This window comes from Anomaloglossus baeobatrachus, chromosome 7 (assembly GCF_048569485.1).
Source record: "Anomaloglossus baeobatrachus isolate aAnoBae1 chromosome 7, aAnoBae1.hap1, whole genome shotgun sequence".
Classification (NCBI taxonomy): Eukaryota; Metazoa; Chordata; class Amphibia; order Anura; family Aromobatidae; genus Anomaloglossus; species Anomaloglossus baeobatrachus.
In genome coordinates, this window is record NC_134359.1 from 109718530 (window position 1) to 109734637 (window position 16108).

The 16108-nt window shown below is 49.6% G+C and overlaps 1 protein-coding gene across 1 annotated transcript in view; it reads left to right on the top strand.

Annotated features, from left to right (window-relative positions):
- LOC142245158 (voltage-gated delayed rectifier potassium channel KCNH8-like) overlaps positions 1–16108 on the top strand; it is a 771887-nt gene that overhangs the window by 621424 nt on the left and 134355 nt on the right. The window contains exons 6-7 of the mRNA XM_075317583.1: positions 14051–14208; positions 14579–14771. Of these exons, the coding sequence (XP_075173698.1) occupies positions 14051–14208; positions 14579–14771 (351 nt within the window). The remainder of the gene's footprint in view (positions 1–14050; positions 14209–14578; positions 14772–16108) is intronic.

The following is a 16108-nucleotide window of genomic DNA, read 5'->3' on the forward strand; positions in this document are numbered from 1 at the left end:
AAACCATGTGACAGATTCCCATTAATGAGTGGAAGCATTCATTATAAAACAAATAAGATTTTAACATAAAAATTATTAACCCCTTTATTCCTTTTTTGTATATAGCTTATTTTTCATTTTGTTGTTGTTCTGATTCGTTCAATCTTTTTTAAGTTTCCCCACAACCGATATATATATATATATATATATATATATTTATATATACTAGCTGTACTACCCGGCTTCGCCCGGGTTAATAACTGCTGTTAACAAAATAGAATGTATTAACAAAAATGTATTCTGCACACAAAAAACACAAAACAAATAGATATAAATGTAATTATAATGCCTGTCTCCCCCTTTGTATATATCTCTCTGTCTCTCTCTCTATCTCTTTGTCTGTCTGTCTCTTTCCCTGTCTGTCTCTGACTGTCTCTGTCTCTTTCTCCGTCTGTCTCAATCTCTTTCCCTGTCTGTCTATCTATCTCTTTCCCTGTCTGTCTATCTGTCTCTTTCTCTGTCTGTCTCTTTCCCTGTCTGTCTCTTTCCCTCTCTTTCCCTCTCTTTCCCTGTCTGTCTCTTTCCCTCTCTTTCCCTGTCTGTCTCTTTCCCTCTCTTTCCCTGTCTGTCTCTTTCCCTCTCTTTCCCTGTCTGTCTCTTTCCCTCTCTTTCCCTGTCTGTCTCTTTCCCTCTCTTTCCCTGTCTGTCTCTTTCCCTCTTTCCCTCTGTCTCTTTCCCTGTGTCTGTCTCTTTGTCTATCTCTTTACCTGTCTTTGTCTGTCTCTTACCCTGTCTGTCTCTTTCCCTGTCTGTCTGTTTCCCTGTGTCTGTCTCTGTCTCTTTGTCTGTGTCTGTCTCTTTACCTGTCTGTGTCTGTCTGTTAACCTGTCTCTCTCTTTCCCTGTCTGTCTCTTTCCCTGTCAGTCTGTCTCTTTGTCTGTCTCTTTGTGTCTGTCTCTTACCCTGTCTATGTCTGTTTCTTACCCTGTCTGTGTCTGTCTCTTTCCCTGGCTGCATTGTGACACGCCAACATTCCATATAAGGGCGTGGCTGCGCATTCTTCTGAAGTTCTGGCTGCACTGTGGCTCCCAGCTCCATTCGCTTTAATGGAGGCAGGTTTTTTGGTGAATAACTGTAAAGCGTGGGGTTAACATTTCCCCTCAAAACAGAGCCTATGGTGCTCTCGGGGTCCAAAAGTGTGAGTGTGCAAAATTTTGTGGCTGTAGCTGCGACGGTGCAGATGCCAATCCCAGACACACACACACACAACACACACTCAGCTTTATATATTAGATTCCTGTAATTGACAAATTAATTCATGGGACATTCCTCTTTGGATTATTTTTTATTATTGTATTAGGTTTGAGAATATATACATTTTTAGGCAGAGCCATAGTAAGGCACATAGCATCTCTGTCTTTATGCTTTAGAGCCATAGACTCTCAGTGTGGCGCCATATGGTGTAACGTTCTGGCTGCTTATTAAGCATATATTCTGCCCTAAGGCAGTGCTGCTGGAGATAAATACCACCATGATATGGAGTCCATTGTAAAATGGCACAACTTTTGAATTGAATCAAATAGAATTTAACATAAAAACCATATAAAATATGAGGCTTGTAAAATCCAGTAAGTGCCAAATGACAAATACATACAACTCGTGTACGTGATCTAAATCTTATCCGTCAATTCACTCTACAAGTGACACTTTGCTGCCAATGTGTCTTTCATTCCACTGTGTAGAATAATTGTGCAGAATGTAAAGCGTTCTTGCTCTGATACTGGAAGCTAAGCTTTTGGCAGTCCTTGTAAACACATGTACAGGTTTTACATATTCTTCCAACAACTGTCTTAATATATCACATCCAACAGCTTGCTTGGATGTTTATCAATTCCTGGGCATCCTTCCTAATGAAAGCTAGAAATGCCGTCCTGCTCATTTCACTCTATTTTGTAAAAACAAACAGTATTATCATTTATTAAATATCTGTTCCATGGACATTCTGGAACCCCGTTGAGCTGTCCTTTTAGCTTGTCAGGATAAGCGCTGGGTTAGGAGTCGGTAGACGTTCATTCACAAAAGATGTAGGATCTAAATATTTAAGCGAGCTGTGGAACCAATGTCCTGGTGAGGAAAATGTATTGAAGATTTTCCTGTTATTATTCACAGACGAGGTAATGGTAGAGTCCGTGCTTCATGTTCAGACATCTTGTTAATTATTTACTAGGGCGAATTGCATTTATAGAAATCAGTGGGAGGAAGAAACTGACTTTGGGTTAAGAAAAAGTGTTGCACATATAATAGCATAGAGAAAAAAACAGCATATGGCTTTAGGGAAAACTGAAGGGTTCATGGTGGATTATGTTGGCATGTATTTGTACTACCATGGTATCTGAAGCTTTCTTTGTAAACTACATTTGATGTATGAACTTCAACTTGCAGGGATTCATAGGTAAAATCGGAACCTTCTCTCTGCTGCCTGAGAGATCTTTAAAGGAGATGTCCACTAGTTGGACAACCCCTTCTCATCCCCCATGTTTGGCCTCATTAAAATAAAAAAGCTTCTACTCACCTCCCGTGCCAGCAATGTTCCAGCGGTGTCGGCACTCCTGTTCCAGCAGTTCCGGTGCGCTTGTTCCAGTGGTGACGGTGCTCCCATTCCAGTGGTGCTGATGCTCCTGTTCCATCAGTGCTAAATATAAAGAAAAAGGTCTTTGTCAAGGATATCTGTGTATTAGGAGCCAGGCTGTAGAAAGAAAGATACTAGAGAGAGTGCTAGGTGGGGTATGGCAGCATAGGCTGCAGGGGATCCATCGGTGCTGGCGCTCCCGTTCCAGTGGTGCCCATACTCCCATTCCAGCAGTGTCAGCACTCCCATTCCAGTGGTGCCAGTTCTCCCGCTCCAGTTGTGCTGGCACTCCTGTTCCAGTGGTCCAAGTGCTCCCATTCCAGTGGTTCCGGTGCTCCCATTACAGTGGTGCCAGCGCTCCCATTCCAGTGCTGCTGGTGCTCCCATTCCTGGGGCTCACGTGATGGTCTTACATCATGCAAGCCCCACACTCAATCACATTGGGTTCTCTCTTCCTGCCTTTGGATAAAAGATCAGGAAGTGAGCTGCGGCTATCGTGGACAACCCCTTTAAATGTCTCCCTGCCACAAAAGAAGACACTTTGGATTGACTATTACCAATTGATTAAGATAGCATATGGTAGGAAATAAATTGGTTAATCCTTTTCAGATCTGAAATTATAAAATGATTTAGACTTCAATCACGGATCATTGTTCATCAGTATTTTGGATCCAATTTTCCTCACTGTTTGGTCAGATTCTACCATATTATGTTCCATAAGTGATTATAACTGATTGAAAAAAAACTGCAAAACTTCTCCTATCCATTATGGACAGCACACATACTATACAACAATGCCATCCATGAGTTGTCTGTTACATTCCCAAACCCATAGGCTTATGTAGGTAATTGTGATCCCTGTCTTAAAAACGAACTTGTCTCCATGATTTTTTGCAGAAGTATTGTCCACAAAAACCATGGACATGTGAACAGCCCCAAAGACTATATTGGGTACATGTTCTACCAGTGAAAAACACAGAACATGTATGTGACTCAAAGACATCTGAATGAGGCATAAAATTGACAGTACATATTAGAAACACATCAGCTAAACTCTTCAATTTCATCAAGCTAGCCAACTATCTGAACTGTACGGTGGTTTCCCATCTATCCCTTGATGATAGATGCTGTGGGAAAGACGACCGGACTGTTGGATTTTACCATCCTTCTTCTAGTGGGAGATGAGCTTCCAACAGAAGTTTCTGATATGTCACCTTTCTTCATTAATAAGCATTAATAAGCAGGTGTCTAAAGTGTATGGCCAGTTTTATAGCTTGGACAGAGCTGCATTTGTCCCCGTTAGGAAGTGGAGGAAAAAAAGACCAGATGCAAAAAGCAATTGAGGCAGAGTGAAAAAAGTACTAGTCTCTTGTCGATTTTGTTTTCATCCAAAACACCTGAAAAACTCTATAGTGTACAGACAGGCCATCAGGTTCAATCGGATTTGTTCCAACACTACAGATAGAGACAATCACCTTGAGGGCCTCAGAAAGACCTTTTTGAATTAAGGCTTCCACCCAAGAACAATTAAAAACCAGATTACAAGAGCCACCAGAATATCAAGAAACCATCTCCTACATTATAAGGCTATGTGCACATGTCGCGGGCGGGGAGGAGGGTGTCAGCACACCGCGCTCACCCCTTCTGCTCGGGTCCAGCAGCTGCTCCTGGTGGCTCGAGCTGTGGGCCGGATCCCGGGGTTTCTCGAGCGACACTCCTCGCCCGTGAGTGAAAGGGGGTGTTTGTTGGGTGTGGGGATTGTTATAGTTCGTGACGCCACCCACGGTTGTGGTGATTGCACCACCGCTGCTCAGTGTGGGGGTCCCGGGGATGGTGATGCGGAGCAGCCAGGTGTTGTGTTGCCCCTCCATGGGTAGGGGTTGGTGATCCCGGGGCCCGGTGATGAGATGTGAAGTGTAGGGCCTGGAGGGCGCAGGGACGCGGGGGCAGCGCTGTGCCTTGCGGCACTATGGTACTCACTCAGCCTGACACACGGACACAGTTTGTACGGTAAACCAACGGCTGGTAGGACGGTCCCACAGACGGCTGCACCTGCACTCCCGGTAGGTGACGGTGATGTCCCTCTTCCTTGCACCTGTGTTGACTGATGGTAGCGGTGGATTCCCTCCGGTTACCCGCTCCCCGACTGCAATCTGGGCCGGAGGAGCTCTACACTTTGCCCGCAGGCGCTGGCCCTGAGAAACTTGTGCCGTGGCGGTGGCGGTGTCTCTCCAATACGGGTTGGGCTGTTGCCTTCAATCGGGACTTGGTTGTTGGGGGATCTGCGTCCCCGTCACTGGCGGATTTGGCAAATCTGGCGACTCCTAGCCTTGCCGGGGTCCGAGAGGCCCCTGCCCTGGTGCTGACTGTCCTTCGGAACACTGCTCCAGACCACCGGGCACACAGCCAACGGGGTCCTTCCAGGAACTTCCAAACGGTCCCCCTCCAGACAGTCACCGCCGTTGCTGACCTTGCTGTTCTGGCCCTCACAAAGCTGGACCCTTCAGGCTGTCTTTCTCTTCTGTCACTTTACTTGCTTTTTCCTCTTTTACTACCTTCACTTTCACTTTCTTAGCTCCTCTCCTCCCTGAGCTGAACTCTGTTGTTTACTTAAGTTCATCCCTGAGCTATCTGCCCGGTTACTTCCTGCCTCCAGAGCTGTGAGCTCCTTGGTGGGCGGAGCCAACCGCCTGGCCCACCCCCTGGTGTGCATCATCAACCTCTGGAGGAAGGCAACAAGGATTTGTGGTTAGCTGTGATGTGCCTACCTGGAGTGTGAGGTGTGGTGGTGTTGTGACCTGTGTCCCCTGGCTTGCCCAGGGCGACACATTCCCCCTTAGCAAAATGCAGACCGTCCGCGGGCTGCCGTCCTACACCGGTTTTATTTTTCTGTAAAAAGGGGATAACAGGGTTAAGCAAAACATGAATACATTTTTAATCAAAACTCTTCCCAAGACGGGAGGCACATTTACTTGAACGTTGCAACGGTATATGGTCACGGTTTCCGCTCTCTCCCACCCAAGCAACCTGGCCCTGATGCTGCCCCTAAAACCCAGGCAGCACCCCTTGACCCACAGTCCAGCACAAGTTACCCGAGCGGGATCTGTCCTTCCCCTCCAGTGGGTGGCCACCGGTTCCTTTGGTGGCTGGGCCCTGGCCTGCTCTGCTCAGGGCCCTCCCTCCAACCTGCCTCTCCGGAGGCGGCATTGCGGAAACGGTAACGGTACCCAACATATTTACAAGCCACTTAACGTTTGTGGTGCCCTGCTAGTTCACGGGCTTGTCCATGGATAGTTCCCATGCCAAACAAACTTTAAACGGTCCCCACGGGGACAACGGTGCCGGCTCCTGCCGGTTCTAATCACTGCAGACAATCAGGTGACAAACTCGGTATAATCATTTATCATCATTTTTCAAAACTTTCTAAACTTTTTCAAACAAACAGCAACACTCTTTTACATTTGCGGACCCCTTTCACTCATAGAACGGTCTCCCTGTACCTAAGTGGGGGTCTACCTAGGTTGGAACGGGTGGACCTTCGGGGCCCGGTGTCAGTGGTGCTAGACAGCGGGGTAGAGGGAACAATAGGTTCCTCCTCCCTGCTATAGTGTGGAGCAGGTGGAGGTGCAGGGGGGCTGGGTACAGGTTCATCCCTGGGCACTGGCACTGGTTCTGGCTCACGGTTAACCGCTTCCATTACTTCTTCATCCACGGGTTGTGGGAACAGTATCACTGGAAGAATCACCGCGCCGTTCTGTGTAGGCCAGTCTGCTGGGAAGTCACCCATTACAGTGTGGATTACCTCTGCTGCCTTCTCCACTGGTGGAGGAACCGGTACTTCAGCCTCTGCCTTCAGCGCTGGGGGGCATTTCTTTAGGTGGTCCCGGGAAACTGTGGCTAGGGTGTCCCCTTGGTCACGACTGATCTGGTAGGTCTTCCCATCTCCCCATTCTGTGGGCTGTATGACATAAGGGACTTGCTCCCACTGATCATCCAACTTGTGGGTTTTTCTCTTCCGTTTCAGCACCACATCTCCTGGCTGGAAAGGACCTGCAGGCGCCTTCTGGTTGAACCGGTGCTCTTGCTGCTCTCGACTTCGACTGAGGTTTTTCTCCACATACTCCTGGATTTGCCCTCCTCCGACTTTCCCACTCTGCCGTTAAGGGGAGTGCTTCCGGGGCTTCCAACCCCATCTCCAGATCCACCGGCAGGCGGCCAGGCCGAGCCCTCATCAGATACGCTGGGGTGCACTTCGTCGAGCTGGACGGGATATTATTATACATGTCGACCAAGTCAGGTAGCTTTTCCGGCCACATGTTCCGTTCTTCCAGCGGTAGCGTCTTGAGGAGCCCCAGGACCAAGTGATTCATTTTCTCGCACATGCCGTTGGTTTGGGCGTGGTACGGAGTGGTCCGGATCTTCTTGCAGCCGTACAACTGGCAGAATTCGTGAAACACCTCTGCTTCAAAAGCCGGGCCTTGGTCAGTCAGCACCTTCTCGGGGTACCCATGGGGTCGGCAGAAATAAGCCTGGAACGCTCGAGCAGCGGTTCGACCAGTTAGGTCCTTAACGGGGACTACCACCATGAATCTTGAGTAGTGGTCTACCATGGTCAATGCGTAGGTGTACCCACTTCGGCTAGGGGTGAGCTTGACATGGTCCAGGGCGACCAGCTCCAGCGGCTGATGGGTGACTATGGGATGTAACGGTGCCCTCTGGCTAGTCTCGTCCTTTCTCCTCAGTGTACAAGGACCACACTCTCGACACCAGGCTTCCACCGATTCACGCATCCCACTCCAATAGAACCGCTCCCTCAACAGCATCTCCAGCTTCTTCCACCCGAAATGGCCAGCACCATCATGGTATGCCCGCAGGACAGTAGCGACCTCAGCTTGAGGAACGATCAACTGGCATATCTTCTCATGGGTCTTCGGGTTGATCAGCTCACGGTACAGCCTCCCTTGGTGTAGGTAAAGCCGTTTTCGTTCTTTCCACAAGCGTTGAGCTTCGGCTGGAGCGGCAGGGTCTATTCCCATAGCCCCTTGTTCCACCAGAGTCTTGACAAGGCGGACAGCCGGCGCTTGGTCCTGGACGTCCTGCCACTCTTGACTGGGCCGCGGGCCCAGATCCACCCTTTGCTGACAGACTTGTACCCTCTCAGTAGGCAGCTGGTGAAACGCAGGCAACTCGATCTCCTCGAGGTCGTCATCCTCGCACCCCTCTTCTGACAAATGGGGCATCCGGGAGAGTGCATCAGCATTTATGTTGACACGACCAGCTCGGTACTTTATGGTGAAATCATAGTTGGCTAGCCGGGCTACCCACCGCTGCTCCAGCGCGCCCAACTTGGCCGTGTTCAGGTGAGTCAGCGGGTTGTTGTCCGTAAACGCTGTGAATTTGGCTGCCGCCAAGTAGTGGCGGAACCGCTCCGTGATAGCCCACACCAACGCCAATAGCTCAAGCTTGAAGGAGCTATAGTTCTCAGGGTTCCTTTCGGTCGGCCGGAGTTTTCGGCTAGCGTAGGCAATCACCTTCTCCTTTCCATCCTGGACCTGGGATAGGACCGCTCCTAGCCCCACATTACTGGCGTCTGTGTGGAGGATGAACGGGCTCCCATAGTCAGGGTACGCCAGGACCTCTTCTCCGGTCAAGGCCGCCTTCAACTGGCAAAAGGACTCCTCATGCTTGTCCTCCCACGACAGTGGGGCCCCAATGGGTCTACCACCTTTGGTCTGTCCCACGAGGAGATCTTGCATGGGGGCAGCCATCTTCGTGTATCCCTTTATAAAGCGCCGATAGTACCCCACCAGACCCAGGAACTGCCTTACTTCCCTCACTGTAGTTGGTCTCGGCCAGCTCTGGATGGCAGTAATCTTCTCAGGGTCGGGGGCGACACCATCCGCACTCACCACATGCCCTAGATACTGCACTCTGGGTTTCAGCAGGTGGCATTTTGAGGGCTTCAACTTCATCCCGTACTGGGTAAGGGACGCGAACACCTCGGCCAGGTGCTCCAGATGGGCTTCATACGTCTGGGAATAAACAATCACATCATCCAAATACAGCAGGACGGTCTCGAAGTTTAAATGTCCCAGACAGCACTCCATCAACCGTTGGAAGGTCCCAGGGGCATTGCACAGCCCAAACGGCATGCTATTCTTCTGGGGCCACGGCCACTTGCCAGTATCCGCTGGTGAGGTCAAGGGTCGAGAAGTAGTTTGCGGTTCTCAGTGCAGCCAAAGACTCTTCAATACGAGGTAAGGGATAGGCATCTTTATGGGTTATCTGGTTGATCTTCCGGTAGTCCACACACATCCGTATGGTACCATCCTTCTTCTTGACCAGTACCAACGGAGCGGCCCAGGGACTACAGCTGTCCCGAATAACCCCTGCCTCCTTCATATTCCTCAACATATCTTTGGCACACTGGTAATGTGCAGGGGGAATAGGTCTATACCTCTCTTTGATAGGGGGATGTTCACCTGTGGGAATGTGGTGTTGAACCCCCTTGATCCGCCCACAGTCTAGGGGGTGCTTACTGAAAACCTGTTCGTACTCCTGCACCACCCGGTGTACCCCGGCCCTGTGATGTGTAGGGGTATCATCAGTGCCTACATGTAGCTGTTGGTGCCACTCCTCTGTGTCCCCCTGGGGTGGGGAAGTGCTGGGGGTAGGTGGGAGTGTGGATGGACTGGCTTCCTGGATAGTGTGAGGGTCCAGTGTGAGCAGCTTGGCAATGGTGGCATACCGGGGGAGCCTGACTTCTTCCTCCCCACAGTTCAACACTCTCACGGGCACTCTCCCTTTCTTCACATCTACCACCCCTCGGGCGGCCACTACAGTGGGCCAGTGCTCGGAGGGCATGGGCTCCATCATCGCAGGGTAGTCACGCCCCTGAGGCCCTACTGCTGCCCTACACCAGATCATCATCTCACTCCTAGGGGGCACAGTCAATGGAGCAACATCCATCACTCTCACTCCACCAATCTCCCCTCCTGTTGAGCTTACATGCTGGCGGTACATCAGGGCGCGGATCTCACGCTGCACAGCCCTCTGCCGGCTCCCCGCCGCTGTGGCGGCTAGCTGTTGCAATAGGTTCAACACATAAGCCATGCAGTGTTCCATCACATTGGCTCCCAGCACTATTTTCGGGTTATGATCACTGGGTTCATTCATGATCACAATCATACCCTGGTGTTGCAGTTCAGCTTGCCCCACTGTCATAGCCACTTGTTTATACCCCACCTGGGTCAATGGAAGTCCATTAGCGGCAATCAAATTTATACTATTGTCTGGAGGCGCCAGCTCGTCTGTGGCCCAATACTGCCGATACAACGTGTACGGTATGGTGGTTACCTGTGATCCAGTGTCCAAGAGAGCCATCACCGGTATGCCGTCCACAGCCACGGGGATGATAGGGCGGGCCCCGACATATCGGTCTCGCCAGTCCGGGGGGCCACGGTGTTCTACTCCTGAGGATTGGCCCGGGGCCCCAGGGGTTGCTCGTTTAACGGGCACTGTCGGTAAATATGGCCCGGCTTACGGCACTTGTAGCAGATTGGGGGTCTGCTCCGCGGGTTGTTAGCGCTTCTCCGCTGCATCCAGGGAACATCTTCGGGACTGTCAGCAAGCTGTATCTGCGCTGGAGGCTGAGATCTGGTCAGAGGTTGTAGCGCAGCAAGGATCTTGGCAAGGTCTCCGTCCAGGCGACGGACCTGGGCTGCCAGTTCTTCCACGGTGCTGCTCGGGGCTGCAGGTATTAAGGAGGTTGGTTTGGCGGAGGCCGCCACAACGGGAGCTGTCTCGACGGGCCACGGGACGGGTTCCAGGACTTCAGCAGCTGGGGGCTGTAGTGCCTTGATAGCCCGCTCCTTTAACACAGCAAAGTCCACATCAGGGTGTTCCAGGGCCCACAGCCGGAGTTGTTTACGATCCTCAGGGGACCTCATCCCCTGCGCAAATTGCTCCACTAACATCTTGTTGCTATCCGCCTCATTAATAGAGTTCACCCGCTTCAGCGTGCGGAGGGCGGTCTGCAGACGTAGAGCATAGTCCCGAATGCTATCTCCAGCTCGTTGCCGGCACTGGTAAAACTGCATCCTCAGCTCAGCTTCAGTCCGGGTCTCAAAGGCAGTCTGTAGCTTCTCGAAGATGGTGGCTACAGAGAGCCGGTCCCCCTCGGTCCAGGTCTCCGCTTCCTGCTCCGCCGCGCCGGTTAGCTGGCCTAGCACTATCGCTGCTCGTTGCTTATCGGTCAGGGGGTACAGCTCTAGCAACGGGTTAAGCTTTTTCCGGAAGGCCTGTAGGGCATCCGGTTTCCCGTCATACTGCGGTAGCCAGGCAGCTCCGGGCGCGTAGGGCAAGGAAAACGGCATGACCGGAGCAAGCGCGGGGGCCGCGGCACCTCCCGCCGGTACGACCGGGACCTGGGCAGGCCCATTCCCATCCGCGGGTGCCGCTGCGGCTGCGACCACCGCTCCTCCAGCGGCTCCGTCGGGCGCAGACATCTTGTTTCCGTCCCCCTTAGCTCTTTCCGGCCCCTCCTCTCTCGGGGCGGGGTTTTGGCCTTCGCGCCTCTACTGCTCGAGAAGACGCTCGAGCGGGAACTTTTCGCGCCAAAGATGGCGGCTTCTGAAATTTTTCTGCCGGATGCCTCCGGCGGTAACAAGGCGCACCTCTACCTGACGGCAGAGCGGTAAGATCCTGTTCGTGACGCCAAGTTGTCGCGGGCGGGGAGGAGGGTGTCAGCACACCGCGCTCACCCCTTCTGCTCGGGTCCGGCAGCTGCTCCTGGTGGCTCGAGCTGTGGGCCGGATCCCGGGGTTTCTCGAGCGACACTCCTCGCCCGTGAGTGAAAGGGGGTGTTTGTTGGGTGTGGGGATTGTTATAGTTCGTGACGCCACCCACGGTTGTGGTGATTGCACCACCGCTGCTCAGTGTGGGGGTCCCGGGGATGGTGATGCGGAGCAGCCAGATGTTGTGTTGCCCCTCCGTGGGTAGGGGTTGGTGATCCCGGGGCCCGGTGATGAGATGTGAAGTGTAGGGCCTGGAGGGCGCAGGGACGCGGGGGCAGCGCTGTGCCTTGCGGCACTATGGTACTCACTCAGCCTGACACACGGACACAGTTTGTACGGTAAACCAACGGCTGGTAGGACGGTCCCACAGACGGCTGCACCTGCACTCCCGGTAGGTGACGGTGATGTCCCTCTTCCTTGCACCTGTGTTGACTGATGGTAGCGGTGGATTCCCTCCGGTTACCCGCTCCCCGACTGCAATCTGGGCCGGAGGAGCTCTACACTTTGCCCGCAGGCGCTGGCCCTGAGAAACTTGTGCCGTGGCGGTGGCGGTGTCTCTCCAATATGGGTTGGGCTGTTGCCTTCAATCGGGACTTGGTTGTTGGGGGATCTGCGTCCCCGTCACTGACGGATTTGGCAAATCTGGCGACTCCTAGCCTTGCCGGGGTCCGAGAGGCCCCTGCCCTGGTGCTGACTGTCCTTCGGAACACTGCTCCAGACCACCGGGCACACAGCCAACGGGGTCCTTCCAGGAACTTCCAAACGGTCCCCCTCCAGACAGTCACCGCCGTTGCTGACCTTGCTGTTCTGGCCCTCACAAAGCTGGACCCTTCAGGCTGTCTTTCTCTTCTGTCACTTTACTTGCTTTTTCCTCTTTTACTACCTTCACTTTCACTTTCTTAGCTCCTCTCCTCCCTGAGCTGAACTCTGTTGTTTACTTAAGCTCGTCCCTGAGCTATCTGCCCGGTTACTTCCTGCCTCCAGAGCTGTGAGCTCCTTGGTGGGCGGAGCCAACCGCCTGGCCCACCCCCTGGTGTGCATCATCAACCTCTGGAGGAAGGCAACAAGGATTTGTGGTTAGCTGTGATGTGCCTACCTGGAGTGTGGGGTGTGGTGGTGTTGTGACCTGTGTCCCCTGGCTTGCCCAGGGCGACACACACACAGTGCGTTTTTTCATGGCGTTTTTGCGCATTTTTCGGGTGCGTTTTTGGCCTCAAAACTGCATGACTTTGCTTCCCCAGCAAAGTCTATGAGTTTTCATTTTTGCTGTCCGCACACAACTTTTTGTTTAAGCTGCGTTTTTGAGCTTAAAGAAAAAAATGGACATGTCAATTCTTTCCTGCGTTTTTCTGCGTTTTCCCCTCCATGCAATGCATTGGAAAAACGCAAAAAAATGCAGAGATCCAAAACGCAGCCAAAAACGCACCAAATCGCGGTAAAAACGAATGCGTTTTTTGCCGCCTTTTTTTGCCGCGGGTGCGTTTTTGTGCGTTTTTAGCGGCCAAAAACGCAGCGTCAAAAAAACACATAGCCTAAAACTAAAGAAGAAAACAACCGGGTACCTCTTGTAATCACCTACAATCCAAATCTGGAGGTGTTAAGAGGAGCTGCACGGAAATTAAAACCATTACTGAAAAATGATGCCCGATTAAAATCTATTTTTCCAGACCACCCACTTCTATGTTTTAGACAGCCCCCGAATCTAAGAAGCATCATTGTCAGAAGCTCCCTGTCCTCTCCAACAACAATAGGAAAATTCCCCTGCAACCAAAAAAAATGTAAGACCTGTCCATTTAAATTAACAACAGACAAGATAAAGATTCCCAGATCAAATCAGGATTACAAGATCCCAGGTACCTTTAGCTGCACCACAACCAATGTGGTGTACTTAATTACTGTATATGTACCAAATGTTCAACTGTGGGTCTGTATGTAGGGGAGACAGGACAACAGCTCAGGACAAGAATGAATTCTCACCGCCACACAATTAAAGAAAAAAGGATAGATCTACCTATGGCGAAACAGTCACCCAGGTAACCCAGAGCAGAGCATCATGAACATGAAATTGCTGGTATTGAAAGGAACCTTCAAATCACAGAGAGACAGGAGCCTCTGGGAATACAAACTTATGATGACTTTTGACACACTCAGAGCAGGAATGAATGTGTCACATGGATTTATGTCTTTTTACATCAATTAAGAAAGGTGCTCCTCAGAGCATCTGGGGGCATCACAACTCTGGATCAGAGCTCAATCAGAGGTCAATAAAAGTTTCCCACTCCTTATCTATGAACTGCTGCAATTTTTACTGCCACAACTCAATGTCCCCTTGCCATACTGATAGTTCTGCTTTACATAACTTGTCTTATTTACTGCTCCATTCTATCTCCTATTGTGTATAAATGTGACTCTTCAGATTTTGTGTCTTACTGAGCCTGATGAGGAGACCAGAGTAGTCTCAAAAGCTTGCTATGTATTACCATCTTTTCAGTTAGCCATTAAAAGGTGTCAACCACTGAGGATTCTCAGATCTTTTAAACAATTTTCTCTTGTCAGCATAGGTACTACATGAAAAGTAATGTGATATTAGGGGATTAGAAATTTGGGGGAAAAAATCTAATCACATATTTTCTTGATTTATTCACAGATATCCTTTTAAATTTCCGAACAACATATGTCAGCAAGTCTGGCCAGGTTGTGTACGATCCCCGCTCTATTTGTGTGCACTATGCAACCACATGGTTCTTTGTGGACCTCATTGCTGCCCTTCCCTTTGACCTGCTCTATGCATTTAGTGTTAATGTGGTAAGTGAAAATATTCATCTTTGCTAACTGTTACAAAATACATCCAAAGAGTTTTTCTTGTCTGGGTGGCCGGTTTCTGACATAAGTAAGTAGCTCTTAAAAATAAGACACTACATTTTTCTTAACTTTCTTTCACGACAGTTTGCTTATTTCAAATTTCTCTCCCCAATGACAAACTGTACAATTTTCATCCACCGGAATTTGTACAATAGATATTTTGAAAACTTCTGTGACTAATCTGAAATAATTGGCAAATTATTATATTATGTATAGGTTGTAGTTAGATCATTTCTATAGTTATATAGTTTATTTTTTTAGTTTGTATTGTAACTGTATATTTTACATGATTTCTCTTGTTTTTGTTTCTCAGTATTTTGGAGTCCATCTCCTAAAGACAGTGCGTCTACTCCGACTTCTTCGCTTGCTGCAAAAGTTGGATCGTTACTCCCAGTACAGCGCAGTTGTGTTAACCCTACTTATGTCTATGTTTGCATTGCTTGCCCATTGGATGGGCTGCGTTTGGTACTTTATTGGGCAGAAGGAAATTGAAGTCAATGAGATTGGTAAGTGGAAGTAAAAAGTACAGGAAATACATTTTAGACCACTAAGAAGGGCAGTAAGTGATGTACAGAGGACAAAAATTGAGTGACATCAAATTTACTGGTCGGCGGTGTTGAAATGTCTGTTCAGCCAGACTGAAGCAAGCATTTTACTCGTTCATCAGCCAATCAGCAGCCTGTATCTAATAATGGTCGTTCACGATTAAATGCCCCTTAAGTTAGAATTCTACCCGATCAAAAGACGGAAGTCATTATGTGGATTTTAAAGGCTATTTATCTTGATAATGTCTAAAATGGAACTCATGTAATCAGGTGTTTAAAGGGAACCTGTCACCAGGTTTTTCCTCTATAAGCTGCAGCCACCACCAGTGAGCTCTTATATACTGCATTCTAGAATACTGTGTATAAGTGCCCAAACCACACTTTATAGTGTAAAAAAGACCTTTATTATACTCACCTGGGTGGTGGTCGGGTCCGGTGGGCATCACTTGTCTTGGGTCTGACGCCTCCTCTCTTCCGTCCATCGCCTTCCTCCTTCTCAGATCTGTGTGGATGTTACATCCTACGTCATCCACACAGATGTCTCAATGGAGCTCCAGCATAAGCTCACTTTTATATGCTCTGCTAAAGCCAGATCAAAGAATTGTAGTGCGCATGCGCTGGCGGTCATTAACCTTTCCTCTCACCTGCGCATTACAGTACTCCTCAGTGCCCCCTCCCCTTACCTCCCCTATGTCGTCTCACCTGTTTGCATGAAACAACATTAAAACTTTTCACACTGCAGAGTGCTGCCGATCTTAATTTTTTGCATTACAGTACTTTGCTCTGCCCTCAGCATGGCAGATCAAAGTGTGCATGCGCGCCATCGAGGCCTCTGTGTGGATGATGTAGGACACATCATCCACACAGAGCAGGGAAGGAGGACGGCGATGAACGGAAGAGAGCAGCGACGCCCATCGGACCCAACCGCACCCAGGTGAGTATAATACAGGTCTTTTTCACAATATACAGAGCGGCCTGGGCTCTTATATACAGTATTCTAGAATACTGTATATAAGAACTCACTGATAGTGGCTGCAGGTTATAAAGGAAAATCTTTTTGATAGGTTCCCTTTAAAGATTTAAAAAACACCAAACTGTAATATAAATAGTTCAATACAATAGTACATTCCTGTAAAAGTTCATGGATGTTTTCTAGCAAACTTTTTTCATAGTAGGTCAGTTGACTTTGCACAAAGTCTTTTGTGCATAAAATCAGTACATCTTCAGTTAATAGCTATGGAGAGAAAGCATGAGTAAGTGCCATTTGTTAGGGCCTAAAAGACCAGATTCATTTTTAC